Raw genomic sequence first — 16,253 nt, forward strand, 5'->3', positions numbered from 1 at the left:
GACGATGTTTGGAAGGCATGGGGTATATTAAAAGAGAGAGATGGGGTATCTGCACTTACTATAGATGCTCGTGGAGACAGGGGATATACTAGGATATAATGCTGTGTTGGGAGGAGGGTGTGCATTGGTGATTCTGGATATATGAGGTGAGATGGTGTGTTTTTCTAGAGTGTGCTTGGGCGAACAAGAGCATTAGTTGGGACTTGTGCGTTTTGACTTTATTGTTCCGTCTTCTCTATCTGCCGCGTAGATTATATGAGAATGAAGTCATTATGCGGCATCTCTTTGGCATTAGTTATTGTTGCCGTACCAACAAAGCCACCATATCACACTATTCTTTATCAAGTGATTGGGCAAACTCCTTTTCGTGCTCCGGCAGTCCACCTACATATTCACCCAAAAGGGTCTTCAAATCTTCCTCAAAAGGTTCTCCCTGGTCGGCTGCCATTTGCCTCCGTAACGCGTGTGCCTCGGACATGGCGTGAAAAGTGTCAGTGATTTTCTTCTTATCTGTGCATACATCATGTTAGTTGGCAACCTCGCTCCTTTTTCTGACATGATTTGTCAGTGGAGTGATGCTGCGTTTTTCGTATCAAACCATCTACTAGGGACATATCACTAACTAATGTTTGGTTCATCTTGTACTGGTATCTCCTGGTCAGGGTTCATTGGCGGCACGCCTTTTTCCCAACGGCTGAAGACATTGACTGTGCCACAATCGCCTACAGCGACACACCACTGGCCGTCACGGCTCCATGAAAAATGGCGAAAGGCGAAAGCTTTGTACTTTGGTGTCTCTACAATCTTGTGGGCTTTGATGGAGCGGAAAGGATCGGATATACCTCTGTCACGAACAACCTCCTTTGCTTTCTTTTGCTTCATTTTAGTATTTCCGGAACCGGCGCTAATGGCGGAGGAGGCGGTCGAGGCCGAGCTACCTTCTCGAACATGTCGGGGCAGACCAAGCGGCACTTCTTTTCCAACATAGAGCTTATCGTCTCCTGTGTTTGATTCTCCCGTACCAGAGTCCTCAAGGCGTTGAAGGTCCCAGAAAAATGTCTTACTCTTTTCATTGCCCGCAACCAGGATCGGATGATGGCCGAGTTCGTGGAAAAGGGAGAAGCGAATGTAGAACTGATTGGTGTGTGGTAAATCAAACTGGAGCAGACGCTGGAAGCGACCACCCCACGCTGACCGTGTGTTTGATGTCAGATTGGCTGATATCGTGACTGGTGTGCGACTGTTGACTGCGCTTGATGTCGGAATAGGCGCAGGAGGCGTAACGGTACGGTCTGAGCTGAAGTGGTCGATACTCCAGAGGATGATCTTGCCTTCTCGACATGCATGACTAAAAATCAGATCATTGTACCATTGTATACTAGGAAAAGTCAGTGCATGTAACCCGGTAACCCGGAATCAGGATACTTTATGTACCAGTCTATAAAATCGGTATGGATTTCAGTGGTGGAAAAATGCGGGTAATGCACCATTACCGGCTTATCGGTTCCGGTATGCTCTTTGAGATCATCCGGGACAGCCCACTGCACGTATTGTTAGAAGAAAGCTTTTTAGCACATCTTTTTGCAAAGTACCTACTAGATTGATCTTGGTATCCATACCCGCAGTAAGAATGTATTTTCCTTTGGGGTGATATGACTGCCAATGTCAGTTGATTTCATTGGCCACACTGGCAAGTTACACACTAGGGTCAAGATTTGATCTTTGTGACCTTGGCCGTAGCATACGGCCCCAAGCGGTTGCTTCTCATGTGAAGGGTGCAGGCTCCACAACCGGAGGCTGTGGTCAATGCTGACTGATGCAATGATGGTGGGATCGACCGGGGATATGGCAAGGTCGTTGACGGACTGCTTGGCGTCAGATGTGTATATGACTTGCAGCAGATATGCTTACATCGCCATGGCCTATCAGTGTCTGTAACATACGTCAGCGGGTGGTGTAGGATAGGTGCCGCAGAACATGCCGCCGAAAGTTCGCCAGTTCGAACATTGAGAACCTTGATACGGGAGTCGCAAGCTACGCACACGAGTGGGTCTCCATTGGTAGCCTGAGACCATACGACGCTGTTGTACCTGATTTGCTGAAGAGGAAGGGCTGCATTAGTAAGAGCAAGCCATGGGCGCCGCAACCAACCTTGGGATTCGCTGAACCATTTTCTGCAGTGCTTTCCTCATCTTCAAACCAGCGCAAGATTTCGATTGTCCCATTCTTGTCGAGAACGCATCGACAGATAATAGTCTAGATTAATAAGCGCTGGGCGTGCAGGACCAGGCACAATGTGAGACGTACAAACGGGCCGCCACAGACAGCGAAAACGGGATCCAGGCCGGGTGCAGTGTAAGGATAGAAGTCGACGTCGTAGAATTGAGCTAGTACAAAAGTGGTCAGCGATGCATGTAGCGAGGCCTGATTTGACCTTACTGGTGCTAAGCTTAGACTTTGTTTGGCCCTGGGAGAGAGTTAGTAGTCGCTAATGCCTAGCTGAGTTGGGTGGGTTACGCCTAGTCGAATGGTGCCCCTCAGAGTAGGCAATTCCCAACTGGCTTCCATCTTGGCATGCGTCTGGTCAAAAAAAATGCTCAGGGCTCGGGGGTGATGTGCGAAGCAGGGCTCGGGTGGGCGGGTCGCAGGGGGTCTCGCCCTGCACCGGCTTGATAAGAATCGGTCCTTGAAGGCAGAAATGAGGCGGATGGGGTGGGAGCCGGGGATGTGGGAAGTTTTTTCTTTCCTCTGGGGTCTTGCCGAAGCGGGCGGGTGAGTATGGGTGGCTTTCGTGTGGCGTGTGGCGTGGGCAGGACGATCGCCGATGACGAAATACAGTTGAGCAGTCGAAACAACGAGGTAACCAGGTGGTGGTACCATTGACTGCGCACAAAGGCGGATAGGCTAAGGGGCGGGCTCTGATGGGGAGCCCATGTATGTACTCCCTGTACGTGCGTACGAGTGGATGCAGGCGTGACGGCGCGGTGCTGGGCAGAGACCGGAGAGATGACGGCGAGGCGCTGGGGGCGGAGGCTGCTAGCGGACGGGCTGCAGCGCCCATGTGGTGATGGACAGGGCTCCTTGGCTACATACGTCCTCCTGCTAGTACTATGTACACCACACCTACAGTAGCCACCTCACTGACTGCATTCCCCTCTGCTGCCGCTAAGCCCCAAGGCCATTTTGAGGAATACTCATCCCCCACCTAGAACATGTCCCCGCTGTCACAGATGCCCCTTGCCATGGCCTGAACACTCTCAAACACCGGCCTGATCTTGACAGGTGACACTCTTGCTCTGTGCTGCTGCTTGACCCCCGCTACACTACACTACTCACAGTGGTACACTACGCTAGCCGATGCCTCATCCCCCAAGCCTCGCCTCGCTCCCGGAGCGCCACCTCCACCTACCGAGCCCGTCTTGATCAGCCCTCGCAGCGCTTGGTTCCTTTTGCCCTTCTTTTTTTTCTGGCCCTGTGCCTACCACTGACCTACATGATTGTCCACACTACGTACTACTATAATCGACGGCAATCTTCGAATCTGACCTCGTATCGCCCTGTCCCCACCACCCACTACTCCTACATACTATCTTCTTCTTCTCCTCATCACGCCTTCGCCCTGCTCACCTCCCTGTCCTGGTCCCGGCACAGCTGCAGCCGTTCGCTCTGTTCACTTGCATTGTTTAGGCGTCGTTCCCACCATCCGGAACTCCTCCCTGTGACCCCAACCTTACAAGCGAGCCAGGCCCAACGTCAACCAACCGTCTTTTCCCGGCCTCACAGGGGTGCGGCGCGCGCCACTTTCGGTCCTCTCGTCGCTTTCTGCTCACTTCCACACGCTGCATTCTGCATATGCTCCTGAGCTTTAGCTTGTTGCGGCGCGCCCTATCCTTGGACTGCCTCATATATCCTTACTGCGTTGCTTCATTCCTGCGGCGACGAGGGTGAGGGGCTGTGGATACGCTGTGGTCTCGCATTACATCATTGCAACTGACTCGCATCCTACCCGACCTCTTGTCCCATTCACTCCCACAGCGCGCTCGTCTCGTGTCGCACCCGTTTCACTGCGTTGCGTTCCCTCGTCCCATCTGGACCCTGACTACTATTTGATCAGCCCGCGCTCCCTCGCCACCGCCTGGTCGTCCGGCAACGTCCCCTCTCCTAGAGCGAATTATTAGATTCCGTCTCTTTGGGGCCAGAGTGGTCCAACCACGGTCCAAACACACCTGCTACTTCACCCCTTTGTTGCCTGCCGCAATGGACACCACCTTCATCACCATCCATGGTATGTCCCTTCCATCTCGTCTCTCCAGAACCCACACTCAGCCTCGACAGACCTCTCCGACGATGCCCACATCCTGTACTCGTCTGATTCCATTGTCGACATCCTCGGCCACACTCCCGACGAGGTCGTCAACAGGTCCGTATGGCAATTTTTTCATCCAGACGAACTTCCCCTCGCCAAAGCACAGCACAGCCGCGGCGTGAGGCTCGACAAGGCTGCCGTCCTGTCTTACTGCCGCCTGAAGAACCGCCAGGGCGAGTGGGTCGGCTGTGAATGCTGCTTCTCCGTCGTCTACGATGTGCTCGTATGCTGCACCAGCGTCTACCGACAGGGCATGCAGAGTCAGAGTAAGCTTCTAACTCCATCTGTCCCTCCATGCATACTGACCCGCACCAATCAGAGCGTGCAGTTGAGGCGCCCATAGTCCGCAAGTTATTCGCTTCTTCCCCAAAAGACCCTCGCTATCATATGCTGTCTCACTTATCAACCAAGTTTGACCTTGGCCACGAGGATCAGACCCATGAGCCCCGAGCTGCCCTATTTCTCAATAGATTCACCCGCACCTTGACTGTCATGTACGCGACAAGCGGCATAGAGCAGATCATTGGCATTTCGAGCGAAGCTATGAAGGGGCGCAGTTTCTACTACTGCATAGCCCCAAACTGTCTCGAGGATGCCGTCCGCTGTCTCGAGTCGGCCAAAGGTAACGACTCGATTGCGTACATGCGCTTCTTCTTCCGAGACCCCCGTCAGGACGACTCACCAGAGGCTAGCTCATCCGAGAGTGAGGACGATATCATGACCGATGTGACTAGCTCAGACGAAGAGTCTGAGGGTGGTGTGGGGCTTGGCACATCAGGTGATGCTAGTTCTAGACAGCCCTCCGTTGCAAACAACAGCACCAACGAGAGCGCAGAGCCGTCAGCCTCGCGCTCAAACTCAAGGGAAGATCCAAGCTATCGCTCAGCTGCCTCAGCCACTCACCAAGCAATGTTTGGCGGCTCTGCGCTCCGCTCTTCCATCTCGTCTGCGAGCTCGCCTCGTTCTGAGCCCCGTGATGAACCCATCGAACTCGAAGCTGTTATATCGTGCACCTCGGACGGGCTTGTCGTGTGTCTGCGTCGTGCGCGCCCAATGTTGCCAGGCGCTATGCCTGTTGCACAGCCAGCCCACCAGTACAATGGTATCTTTGCGGCTCCCTGGGCAACACAACCTGTGTTCCATCCTGCACCGCCGCAGATGCCTCACTACCCTCTAGGTGCGCGACACCCGGCCATGGCACATGCGGGATCCTCGATGGACTTTCAAAATAGCTTCATGAAGAGCATCCGTGACGTTGCCGTCTTTGCTTGGGCACTTACTGGAATCAACGGCAGCCTCGTCGACTATGCTCGTGGTAAACCAGTAGGCGAGAGTCAGCCTCCAGATGGCTTTCCTATCTGGAATCCATTGCCAGATCCAAACGGCTTCGGCGGGAAGCAATTGTCTGTGGCCCCGTCAGGTTACGGGTCTGGGTCCAATAGCTCCGCTAGCAATGACCCATTTGGGTTTGGGGACCCTGGTCGTTGAGATCTTTGATCGCCGCACATGCACTTGAGTCGATCCAAGCGCATGTCACAGTAATACGGGGTGCTTTGTCATCGTGGACATTACCGGCTTCAGTCTTTTTATCCGACTGAAAAGAGAGACCAGACCATCATGTCAACAGGAGTCACGGTCATGGCGTCTTGCTGGTACGTTATGAATCCACCCGAGCAATTGCACGGAATATACCAGGTCGCATAGCACTATGTTACTAGATATGGTATGCTTTGTCGGACCACTCCTCTCATTTTCTATTTTGTTGTATAGTATATCAATAATCAAAAGCACTTGAGATTTCAAACTCTGTACCGATTACTCGCATGTACACACGTTGTCGTGTCGTGCATAATCACTACATGGACATCGAATGCATCCTATCCACGTGAGGATCCTAGCAATTTACGTAGAAGATGTTGCGTTCGAACATTTGTACCAATTGGCTGGCCCTGTCCCTGTGTCCCTGTCAATCCTGGTTTTGAAATGCGGCGGGGTTGAGGCTAAAATCTAACCCCCGTCCCTTTTCAAACATGTCCAGGTATTCGAGTGATGATGCTTGCAGATGTTCCCCTAGCGGACGCGCAATACCGAGGCTCTTTGTATCACCGTCTTTGTTAGCCCCGTAGCGCGCGCTTGAGGCCACCGAGTCTTTCCAATTCGGGCCATTCTCTTTGTTGTAGTTGTGCCGAAAACTGGATAGCGCGAATACATGGTACATGGAGGCTCATCTCGAACGCCCCAGCCGTGGCTACCCATGGGCATTCTTTGACATGCTGAGCTGCGTGCTTCGTATATGCGTCCTTGTTTACATTACCACTGCCATGGTAAGGTAGTGGACCATAGCACTGACTATGCCCCTTCATCTTGGGGTTTTTCTTTCTCGGAATCGAAGTCTTACTTTGATCTCACTACACTATTGAAGACAGACGTGCAGGCCACTCATTTCAAAAGATTTTACAATTACAATAATACTTGTGAAAATGCGTGGGTCACGGTGCTGGGCGGTTGCATTTCTTCAATTTCTTCTTGTTTCTATCCAACTCCCTACAACATGCTTGGCACACGACAGTGTTCAGCCCAACGTTCAAGTCGTGACAGCATCAGCGATAACACCAGGCCAACCAAGCTCGACGATTACAGCACCAGCACAGACACACACGATTCAAGTTGGTCTAGCAGATCACAAGTTCAGACCCGAGGCAACAGTGGCCAATGTCGGTGATGTAAGCCGGCCTACTACTCTCGATACCGACTTCTATCCTAACTGTTTACGTAGACTGTGGAATTTGCCTTTTACCCGCTCAACCACAGCGTTGTTCGCGCCGAATACGGTTTCCCATGTATACCCTACGAGATGACAGGAGCGTCTAAAATAGGGTTCTTTTCTGACTTCCATCCCGTCGACACGGTCTTGTCCTCACCACCCACATACCGTATCGTCATTAATGATACAGACCCCATCTTCTTCTACTGCTCCGCCCCCGGCAGTTGTATAAACTATGGTATGGTGGGCGTCATTAATCCCAATGCCTCGGCGAGTGTACAGAAGCAGCAACAGCTGGCACTGGACAGCAAATACATGCTCAACCCAGGCGAACCTTTTCCAACTGAAGAAACACCCTCGCCGAGCAACCCGCCGACCAGCACTCCAACATCCAGTCCAGTTACAGAAGATACAAGCAACACTAAGAGTCGCCTCTCCACCGGCGCCATAATCGCCATGTCCATCACCAGCGCCAGCATTACCATCCTCGCCGCCCTCCTCTTCTTCTTCTGGGGCCGCACCAAATCCCTAAAAGACGAGATAAAACGCAAAGGCCGTCCATCCCACAGCCCATCCGCGTCTCCAAGCGGCGAAACACGCATGTTGGAATCTCGAGCCGAACTCGGGAGTAGCAGTTCAGGACCCGACACTAACAACGCCCTGCATCACCAACAATACTACATGCAACACCATCCCCACCACCACCACCACCCAGCCTCATCCCCAGACACCACAACCCCATACCACCAACAATACCAATCCTACCCCGCCTCCCTCTCCCAAATTCCCCTATACTTCCCCCCTCCACACGCCCCAACGTCCTCTCCCTCCCCCGTTCCCACCCCACCACCACCACCACCACCACACTCGCACTCTCCACACCCACACATGCACCCGGCCTTCCTCGCACCTCCAGAACCGCAGCCCATACCCGGAAAATACGAAATACCAAGCCCTATAGGCCAACATCCTGCGTATCTGCCTGTAGAGTATTATGCTCAACAGCAGCAGGTGCAAGTAACGCAGGTGCAGCGGCAGGTACGACATGAGTTGAGTCCGACTGGGGATGCGGAGATGCTCCGAGGACGAGGTGTTGAAGGAGGTGATGGTGCAGATGCGATTACGCCGGTGAAACAGGAGGGAGAAAGGGGACAGAAGAGTGAATTGGGGGGTTCGAGTCCGAGGGTTGTTGGTGCAGAGGGAGAGGGAGAGAGGGAGAAGGTGCCTGGATATTTTGATTCCGTGTTTGATAAACGGGGGTTGGTGGGGAGGAGGACGGGGGAGAGTGGGAAATAATTGAATCGAGGAAAATTTGGGGGGGGGGGGGTTTCTTTTGTAAACATGGTTTGGGTGTGATGCGTAGGGGTGGGTTGTAGATTTGGATATGTGGATATGGATGTGGATGTAATACCCAATTTTCTCTTCTTTTTTTTCTTCTTCTTCTATTCCAGTAATTTTTATTCGGCGTTTTATTTTATTTTCCCTTGCAAAAGGCACGGGTTAGAAAAGGCGAGCAATTTCCTAGATGATAATGACGAATGAGGTGTTGCGGCCGGGGGGGGGGGAATGGTGCATTACTACTAGATATCTTCATCCAAATGTCTGCATGTCTGACTTGTTTCACTCCTTGTCGGAGTGGCTTGATATATTTGTATGTATCTTGTAAACCATATAGAGGATCAAACATCTTCATTTCAAAGGAAGCTTTAAACCCCATCAAGACAGCCGAGAGAAAGTATTCAAGGGGCAACAAGACAAGACTGCTAGTCCTTGTCAACAAATGCTATTTCGCTCTGATCTAGCAATCATCTGCTTACAACACCGCCCAACAACCTCATTTGCACGTTGCAACAATGGAATAAATACTCGAGCTCGCTCTCGCTTCGCGGCGAAGAAAAAGTTGTCCTGCCTTTTGTTCTTTTTTGTAGTATATAAGTCCTTTCCTGTTCCCTCTCCACACATCATATTGAACCAAACCTCTCCACACCCCCGTCGCCCTTCAATGACATCAAATCAATGAGTTCAACAACAACAAAAAAAGAATAAGACCCCGAGACCGAACACTTCAAGTCGTCTGGATAAAGAACAGAGAAAATAAGAAAAAAAAAGGGTGGGAAGAAAAATCATTCGACTTATAATCATTACATATTTTTACACTCCGAAAAAAAGGAGAAGGAGAAACCACGCGAGTCGCCCGGCGGCCCGTAAAAACTGGTTGCAAAACAAGAGCGGGGGTATCGTGAATCATGTCGCTCATATCGAAGTAGAAGTAGCCGCAATAGTGGGTGCAACGGATACCTCGGTAGGCTTCGGCTCCTCTGCTACAGGCGCCAGGACAGGTTCCACGGCCTTGGGCGGTGGAGAGTTTGTATTTGGAAGACTGGCTGCCGATAGCGTTGGAGAGCTTGTGGATTGCGATGTAGTCAGTGGCGGCGTGGCATTTGAACCCGTCGACTGTGTCTGAGCCAACTTGGTCTTGCGGTTGCGATTGGTGTAATCACTTAGACTGAGCTTTTTGCGTGCCGGCGTTGCCTTGACAGCACTGTTGACAGCAGGGGAGAAGGGCGACGCAATCGTTGATGCGGCTGGAGAGGGCGCAGCGGCATTTTCCGTCACGGGCGCGGAGCTCGATGCAGAAGTGATGGGAGTATTGTTAACTGCGCTGGCCGAATCTTGCTTTACAGGAGTTTCGACTTCCATATCAGCAGATTGAGGTGGGAATTCTGCTGTGGACTTTGGTGATGGTTCGGTCGGTAGTGAGGCCGACCACGGCGGGGCAGATGGTTGGTTAGGTGGACAAGAGGTTTCGCGCGGAGTCTGGGGTCTAGGCGCATCAGGCAGCTCCTCAGTCTTTGGTTCTGGAGGCTTGGGAGCAGCGACTTCAGCATCCATCATCTCAACATCTACAGTAGGCTCGGGCGAGGGCTCCTTGGCGGGAGTGAGTTCCTTGTGCTGCCTCGTGTCAGGTACAGGCTCAGTTGATGTATCCATTGCAGAAGGCTCTTCGAGAGGTGGCGATGGTGGCAGTGGAGAGGGCTTGTTTGAAGACACGTCTTTCAGAGCTGGGGATCGGACTTCCATCTTCACAGATGTCGACCGCATTCGTTCGCGTTGCAGCTTATCCTCTTGAGCTTGCTGTAAAAGCTTACGCTTGAATGACATTGGAGGCTTCAGCTGGCGCGGCTTGATGCAAGCCTGTGGCTTTGCATCGTCATCCTGTGCCGTCTGCGTTGATGCATCCACATAGACGGGCTTCGGTCTGGCCGGTGCACGCCCGTTTGTCTTTATAGAGCTACCTGAAGTCTTGCGGGCCACACCGTGGCTGTGTTCCCGATGACGAGCTGACGGCGAAGGTTCGGGGTGTCCGGAGCGTCTCTGTTTCTTGGAATTAGAAAGACCCAGTAGAGAATGTGGGGGAGACTTCTTACAGAAGATGGGAGGTTCGGTGTGTTGAGGTTGGATCCAGCGCTGGTGCGTTTCCTCTTTCCCTTATGCTCGTCGTGATCGAGCTTCTGGAACAAGAGCTCCTGGTGCTGGATCTTCCTCTTCTCACGCTCCGATAGTTTGAGATCACCGTCCAGGGAAACATGGGTTGCTGGTGTAATGTCGCGACTGCTTGATTTGTGGGAGCCAGACGTAGAGCGGGCGTCCATTTGGTCGTCGTCAACAATGTCGCGATTGGCCAATTCGCTGCCTGCACGGCTGTTGGTTGCATGGCCGGTACTTGTAGGGGATGTTTGAAATTTCTTCATCTTCTTGCCTTTGGTCTTTGCTGACTCTGTGATGGGATTGTTGCGACGGGCTCGCTCCAAAAGGCACTCGTTGCCGTTGGAAATGTCACAAGCACAACCGCCAAAGTTTGCGAGGACACAAGACACCCAAGGCTGGATCTTTCTGAAGCCCTCCTTGGCGCCGTTGGTGACGACCTTGGCCAGTTGCTTTTGTACCTCTGAGTCAATGTCCCAGCCAACAGTGAGCTCTTCTCCAGGGCTGATCTCCCGTGTTGCCAGGAAGCTAAAGTGGTAGTCGTTGCTTGAGTCAATCAAAATCTTCATGGACATGTTGGGGTTACAGCTCCTTCTGGCGTATCGTAGTATGTTGCCTTCGCGCCGCGTGTCAATGTAGATGGGTAGGTGGGGAGGGAAAAAGACAAATGGTTCGGGATGTCGCAGGAGATCCCATCGATTTGACGGATCTGAATAGTAGTCGGTTTTGCGGCCGATGAGACCCTTGAGTTCGCCTACGTAACCTCCGTCGGGGACTGGTGTCTCGGCTGTAATAAAGTGCCATTGAGGATGAAGGCCATGCGCTAGTATAGCCGAGTCGACATCTGTCTGTTTCACGATTTCTGGCGCAGTTTTGGTTTCGAGATCCTGTATGGTGCTGTCAATGCGTGAAAAAATGTCCTGTGGCTTCTTGCCTCCGCTTGCCTCTGCGAGCGCTTCTGGGTCTTGAAGCCACATGGCGATGTCGTTGGCAACATCGATGCGCGTATACGAGTTGGACTCTGCAGAAGGCGGCTCAGGCTGGCGGTAGAGATGCATAAACTCGTACGAGTAATCCTCGACGGGACCATCGGGATTCGACGGTGACTTGACGGGGCTGTGGCCGTTGAGCAGGATAGACGCGCCTCGCTTGCGTGATGTGGGCGCAAGAGCTGGCGCTTGGCTAACAACGCTCATAGACACAGAAGAGCGATGGTTGGTCTTGGGCCGCTTGTTTGGTGGAGGCTGATCTCGTGGGCTTCCGCTCTTGCGGTCAGGGGGGTAGTGTAGGTCGCCGTTGGTTTGCGTGGGCCAGGCATTGGCCTGCATTGGCACCAGTGAGTCCTTTGGGCGCTTCTTGGGGTTCTTTGCAGACGCCTTTGGCCGGCCTTTGCGCTCGCCAATGTTGTGCATCTCTCTCCGGATGCGTTGCTTCTCCGAGGCGCTCTTTGCATCGACCAGGCGCGGCAGGCAGTCTGCGCATTCGTGCACGTCGGGAACATGCTGTGCAGACTCGTAGTAGCACACAATGTGCTGCCACGTGTCGCACTTCTCGCACAGCACCGTATTGCCATCGTCATCGGCGTAGCCGCAGATGCACTTGATTGTGGACGATTCTTCCTCTTCAACGAGGCCGTCTAGGGGTGGGGAAGCTTGGGCAAAGGCGGGTGGTGGAGGGCCAGCGTAGAGGGCGAGGGGAGCCGGCTGAGGGTCAGCATACGCCTGGACCGCCGAGACGTCTGTCATAATCTGGCAGGCAGGGTCGGTACTGAGGAGTGGTGTTTGTGTAGTGGGTGCTCAAGATGTGTGTTGTGGGGATCGCATGACGCCCAGGACGCGGATAGGGAGAGCAGAGCTACCAACGGCAACTCGAGACGGAACGAGTGAGCCGTGCCAACTAGACAGCTGGAGGTAGAAGGATTCCAGGCGCTTATGGAGCGGATGCAGCCAAGGGAATGAGGGTTGCGTGTCCAGTTGCAGCGCGAGCGAGCAAGCTAGAGGGCGACAACACGGGCTCGGAAACGTCAGTGGGAAGGCGATGTCTCGCGGATATCATGAAGAGAGGCTATTGAGACGTTTTGCGAGACGTGATGGGGTGCGCCGGTGGCCAGGCAGGGTGGTGAGGATGCGAGGCTCGAGGCGGCGTCGGAGGGAGCAGTCGGCTGGGAGGGGGGGAGAGGAGACAGCGGCACTAGAGGAGAGGGCGCGCGCACTCGTGGCCGTCGAGGCGGATGGCGACAACGGCTGCGACGTTAGCAGAGCAGATGGAGGGCAGGCTGGTGAGGACAACGGGGGCGTGGTGCGGTATGGGAGTCAGAATGGCAGTGGAGAATCGAGCGTGCGAATGTCGTGAGAGAATGAATGGCCCCGACGCTGGCGAGCGAGACGGGCCTAGCGCGTGTGGTCTGTGCGCGGTGCCCAAGGACAAGGCCAGAAGGGAGGGCTAGAGGGCATTAGTCACCGAGGGGTTGCAGGAAGCGCGGTCTCAAGATATCAGCATGTGGCTGGCGTGGCCCCCGAGCCACAACGCGGGCAGAGTGGAGGCGAGGGCCATGGCGGGTCTGGGGGGGACGTTGCATCGACATGGAAGACGGGACATGCACGCATCAAGAGAGAGGGTGGATGATACGGCTGATATGGGACGAGCAGGAAATGCGGTAGGCCTGGGAGGTCGACGTTTGGGCGTGGATGTGACGAGAAGAAACGGCAGCAGCGGATTCCGTGGAGCAGGCAGCACAGGGTGGGCTGGCCAATCAGGGCGCTCGCCATGGATAGGTGGCCGGGGTCTGTTTGCTTTGGCGCGCAGATCGAGTTCGCCTGCAGTCCGAGCGTTGGCTGGCTGCTGTGACGGAGCCCTCCCTGTGCCTTTCCCTCTCTCTCCCCCGTCTCTCTTGCTCTCTTTCTCTCTCTTTCTCTCTTTCTCTCCCCGCGCCGCCCTGTGGCCTGCGCGCCAAACCACCAGCTGGATACAGCTGTGCGCGTGCATGCATGCATGTATGCATGCGCGGATGCATTGTGTCCATGTATGAATTTGCGCGATGCCGCTGTTCACCCGCGCAGGCAGCGAATCGTAAACAGGGACAGGGAGCGGCGCTGCTGAAACACTGCGCCGCCACCCAAACGTCATTGCCAACGGCCTGCAGCAGCTGGGCCACCTGCCATCCATACCGTAGTAGTTAGCATATGTACTGATACTACTTATATCACACGCCCGCCCAGGACCATCGCTTGCTTTGTTTTGCGCTCACGGGCCCTGCAACCCAAGCCCCCCGAACAACGACTGCCTGGTCATCGTCGTCGTAGCATGCCCGCCCGCCCGCCCGCTCGCTCTGCCCGCTCTGCCCTCTCTCGCCTTGCGTCCACAATGACCCTGACGGAGTTTGTCGGTCGGTCGGCCCTGCCGGTCGCGCCTGCCCGTTTCCCTGCCACCGCCTTCCAATGAGCTCCCTCTCTTTCCCCGCTTTCTACAACTATACCATATCTCGACTCGACTACTTCTTCCACGACTAATTAATTCTCCTTCAACCGTGCCGCCCGACAGAGGACACTGGCCATCGCAGACTCAAGATGTCAGGCCATGGGCTAAGATATAAAATGCTACGTGATAGACCTGTCAATGTCAATAGGCTCGCCTTCCGTCTTCATCATGGCTGCGCTTTTGGGCCTCTTCTCGGCTTTCTATCTGCTCTTCTCTGCTCGCGCATCTGGCGTACTCCGCCCTCAGTCAATTGCATCTGATTTGTCCATCGTCACTCACAATGACCTCTATGGCCAGGCTTCCAGTAGACGGGCCGCAAGCATCCTGCTGAGCACCCCTTACACCTATTCTACCGCCCGTTCCCAATGCGCTGCTCTCGACACCACCCTCTGGAACCCCCGTAGTCATGCCCAAAACTCGGCCTATCTCGAATACCTCAGTTATGCAAAACTTGCCGGTCGTGACTATCTCTTCTGGGTCGACGGCAACTCAACCTCACAGTGCACAGCAATATCCACTCATGGCCAGTTGGAGCCCTACCCGTGTGACAAGCACTTGCCTATTTTGTGCTCAACCACTGCTGCTTCCACTTCCCTACCCCGTATCGCCGTCACAACTAACAATGCTACCATAATAGGCCATCGGGATGACTCCTCCCCGTCCTTTCGTTTCTTTGGCATCAAGTATGGCGCCCTTCCAGCCCGCTTTACCCACTCGACATACTTGCCCCCTACGCCTGCTTCAAATACGACGGCACTCGATTATGCCCCCATACGTATGCAGGTCTCGTCTGCCTCTCCAGACCCAAACGTCTACGCCGAAGACTGCCTCTTCCTCAACACTGGCACGAGACAAGTTTGCTCGCTCAATTATGATGAGCAATCTTCAGGGCATGAGCTACTCGGCACCCTTTTCAAACTACTTGACTATTGCAGAGGAAACCAAACGTACCCAGGCTCTCGTCGTTGAAGTGGGGTGTGGGCAGCTCCAGGGTGAGGATATGGTCCAATGCCTACGCAAGGTGGATCCATGGGCATTGATCAATGCAAAAAACGTTGCCGCGTCAGTCAATTCTCTTGTCACAGTGTTCCATGGAGAGTGCCTGGATCAACAGTAAGCTAACAGTCTCCCAGTTTCCCAGTCTATTGATGGTAAATTGTTAACAAGCTCCCTCCTTCTTGACCCATCAGCACCCAAATTAAAACAACCTGCCATGATGGGCATCATGCACGACGACGGCTCGGCATTTACATGCTATCCAACAACCTCCAACCTCTCCACGATTATATCTTCTCAAGGCTACCCTACTTCCACCATTCTCGCCTCAAACGCCTTTCCCCTTCCAGATATGGCCAACAGCGCGCTTGCCATTTTCAACCTCACCTCAAGAGTAGCCACAGACGCCCAGTTGAGATGTTTAGGGCAAAGCACTGCCTACACCGGAGCCGCAAACCGCATCTTCGACAAAGTCTACACTTACGAATTCGACAGATCCTTCCAACTTAGATATTGGAGTCCCAATCCCCCAGCTTGCGAAGCTCCTATCACACCAGACCACCCGTTTGGCAACCCAAATCTACCGTGTAAGTTACCATACTCTCCAAGAGAAAAATTCGCTTCAGGTTTCAAAAAGGGGACACTCCAGCTCACCAATTCTCTAATGCAGACTACAAATGCTATTCCGGCGATCTAACCACTGTCTTCGGCACCGTTGTTCCACAAGGCAGACCTCTCCGCGACGACTACGACATTCCCTTTTCACAATTCGTCCTCGATTCCTGGACTGCCTTTGCGCGAACGGGGGATCCAAACCCCGATCCAGCCTTTTTAAAAGCTAGGGATTTCACGAATACTACTGTGATGCTAGAGGTGCAGGGAACTTGGGGTCCGGTTGATGTCGAGAATCCAATATTGAAGGTGTTGGATATAGGGAGAGAGGTGGTATGAGAGGTTTCAGGGAGGAGGCGCAGTGCGAGGCTTTGGGGTTGGGGTTGGATTATTACAATAAGTAGTCGTGTGGTTGGGGATTCAGAGCTGCGCAAACCTTTACATATCCTTCTTCTTCTTCTTCTTCTTCTTCTTCTTCTTCTTCTTCTTCTTCTTCTTCTTCTTCTTCTTCTTCTTCTTCTTCTTCTTCTTCTTCTTCTTCTTCTTCTTCTT

General features: G+C 53.5%; 5 protein-coding genes across 5 annotated transcripts; 3 read left to right on the forward strand and 2 right to left on the reverse strand.

Moving 5' to 3' along the window:
- Window positions 1-331: 331 nt before the first annotated feature.
- COCSADRAFT_159835 (uncharacterized protein) lies at window positions 332-2,568 on the reverse strand (the record flags this gene model as incomplete). Its single annotated transcript, XM_007701198.1, has 11 exons — window positions 332-510; window positions 624-1,378; window positions 1,435-1,541; window positions 1,597-1,656; window positions 1,704-1,865; window positions 1,912-1,932; window positions 2,006-2,098; window positions 2,152-2,256; window positions 2,308-2,387; window positions 2,440-2,467; window positions 2,518-2,568. The coding sequence occupies 11 exons, from the start codon at window positions 2,566-2,568 to the stop codon at window positions 332-334; spliced, it is 1,641 nt and encodes a 546-aa protein (XP_007699388.1).
- Window positions 2,569-4,060: 1,492 nt separating this feature from the next.
- Window positions 4,061-6,045, forward strand: COCSADRAFT_315126 (uncharacterized protein). Its single transcript, XM_007701199.1, has 3 exons — window positions 4,061-4,285; window positions 4,336-4,632; window positions 4,686-6,045. The coding sequence occupies exons 1-3, from the start codon at window positions 4,258-4,260 to the stop codon at window positions 5,852-5,854; spliced, it is 1,494 nt and encodes a 497-aa protein (XP_007699389.1). The 5' UTR covers window positions 4,061-4,257; the 3' UTR covers window positions 5,855-6,045.
- On the forward strand, window positions 5,984-8,426 carry COCSADRAFT_159837 (uncharacterized protein; the record flags this gene model as incomplete). The annotated part of the gene is made up of 3 exons (XM_007701200.1): window positions 5,984-6,018; window positions 6,936-7,089; window positions 7,143-8,426. The coding sequence occupies 3 exons, from the start codon at window positions 5,984-5,986 to the stop codon at window positions 8,424-8,426; spliced, it is 1,473 nt and encodes a 490-aa protein (XP_007699390.1).
- A 731-nt stretch (window positions 8,427-9,157) lies between these two features.
- COCSADRAFT_315145 (uncharacterized protein) lies at window positions 9,158-12,507 on the reverse strand. The gene is made up of 2 exons (XM_007701201.1): window positions 10,559-12,507; window positions 9,158-10,505 (listed from the first exon to the last, which is right to left on the reverse strand). Exons 1-2 carry the CDS (start codon window positions 12,359-12,361, stop codon window positions 9,384-9,386), a joined length of 2,925 nt encoding a protein of 974 aa, XP_007699391.1. The 5' UTR covers window positions 12,362-12,507; the 3' UTR covers window positions 9,158-9,383.
- A 1,754-nt stretch (window positions 12,508-14,261) lies between these two features.
- On the forward strand, window positions 14,262-16,040 carry COCSADRAFT_25820 (uncharacterized protein; the record flags this gene model as incomplete). The annotated part of the gene is given in 4 exon segments (XM_007700861.1): window positions 14,262-14,876; window positions 14,896-15,206; window positions 15,261-15,676; window positions 15,760-16,040. 4 exon segments carry the CDS (start codon window positions 14,262-14,264, stop codon window positions 16,038-16,040), a joined length of 1,623 nt encoding a protein of 540 aa, XP_007699051.1.
- Between the last annotated feature and the right edge of the window lie 213 nt (window positions 16,041-16,253).

Source organism: Bipolaris sorokiniana (genome assembly GCF_000338995.1).
Source record: "Bipolaris sorokiniana ND90Pr unplaced genomic scaffold COCSAscaffold_6, whole genome shotgun sequence".
Lineage (NCBI taxonomy): Eukaryota > Fungi > Ascomycota > Dothideomycetes > Pleosporales > Pleosporaceae > Bipolaris > Bipolaris sorokiniana.

Coding starts and splice junctions, on each gene's coding strand:
- COCSADRAFT_315145 (XM_007701201.1), bottom strand. CDS start 12,361: ATGACAGACGTCTCGGCGGTCCAGGCGTATGCTGACCCTCAGCCGGCT. Junction 10,506..10,558: donor CACCGAACCTCCCATCTTCT/GTAAGAAGTCTC, acceptor TCCAAGAAACAG/AGACGCTCCGGACACCCCGA.
- COCSADRAFT_315126 (XM_007701199.1), top strand. CDS start 4,258: ATGGACACCACCTTCATCACCATCCATG. Junction 4,286..4,335: donor CACCTTCATCACCATCCATG/GTATGTCCCTTC, acceptor CAGCCTCGACAG/ACCTCTCCGACGATGCCCAC. Junction 4,633..4,685: donor ACAGGGCATGCAGAGTCAGA/GTAAGCTTCTAA, acceptor CGCACCAATCAG/AGCGTGCAGTTGAGGCGCCC.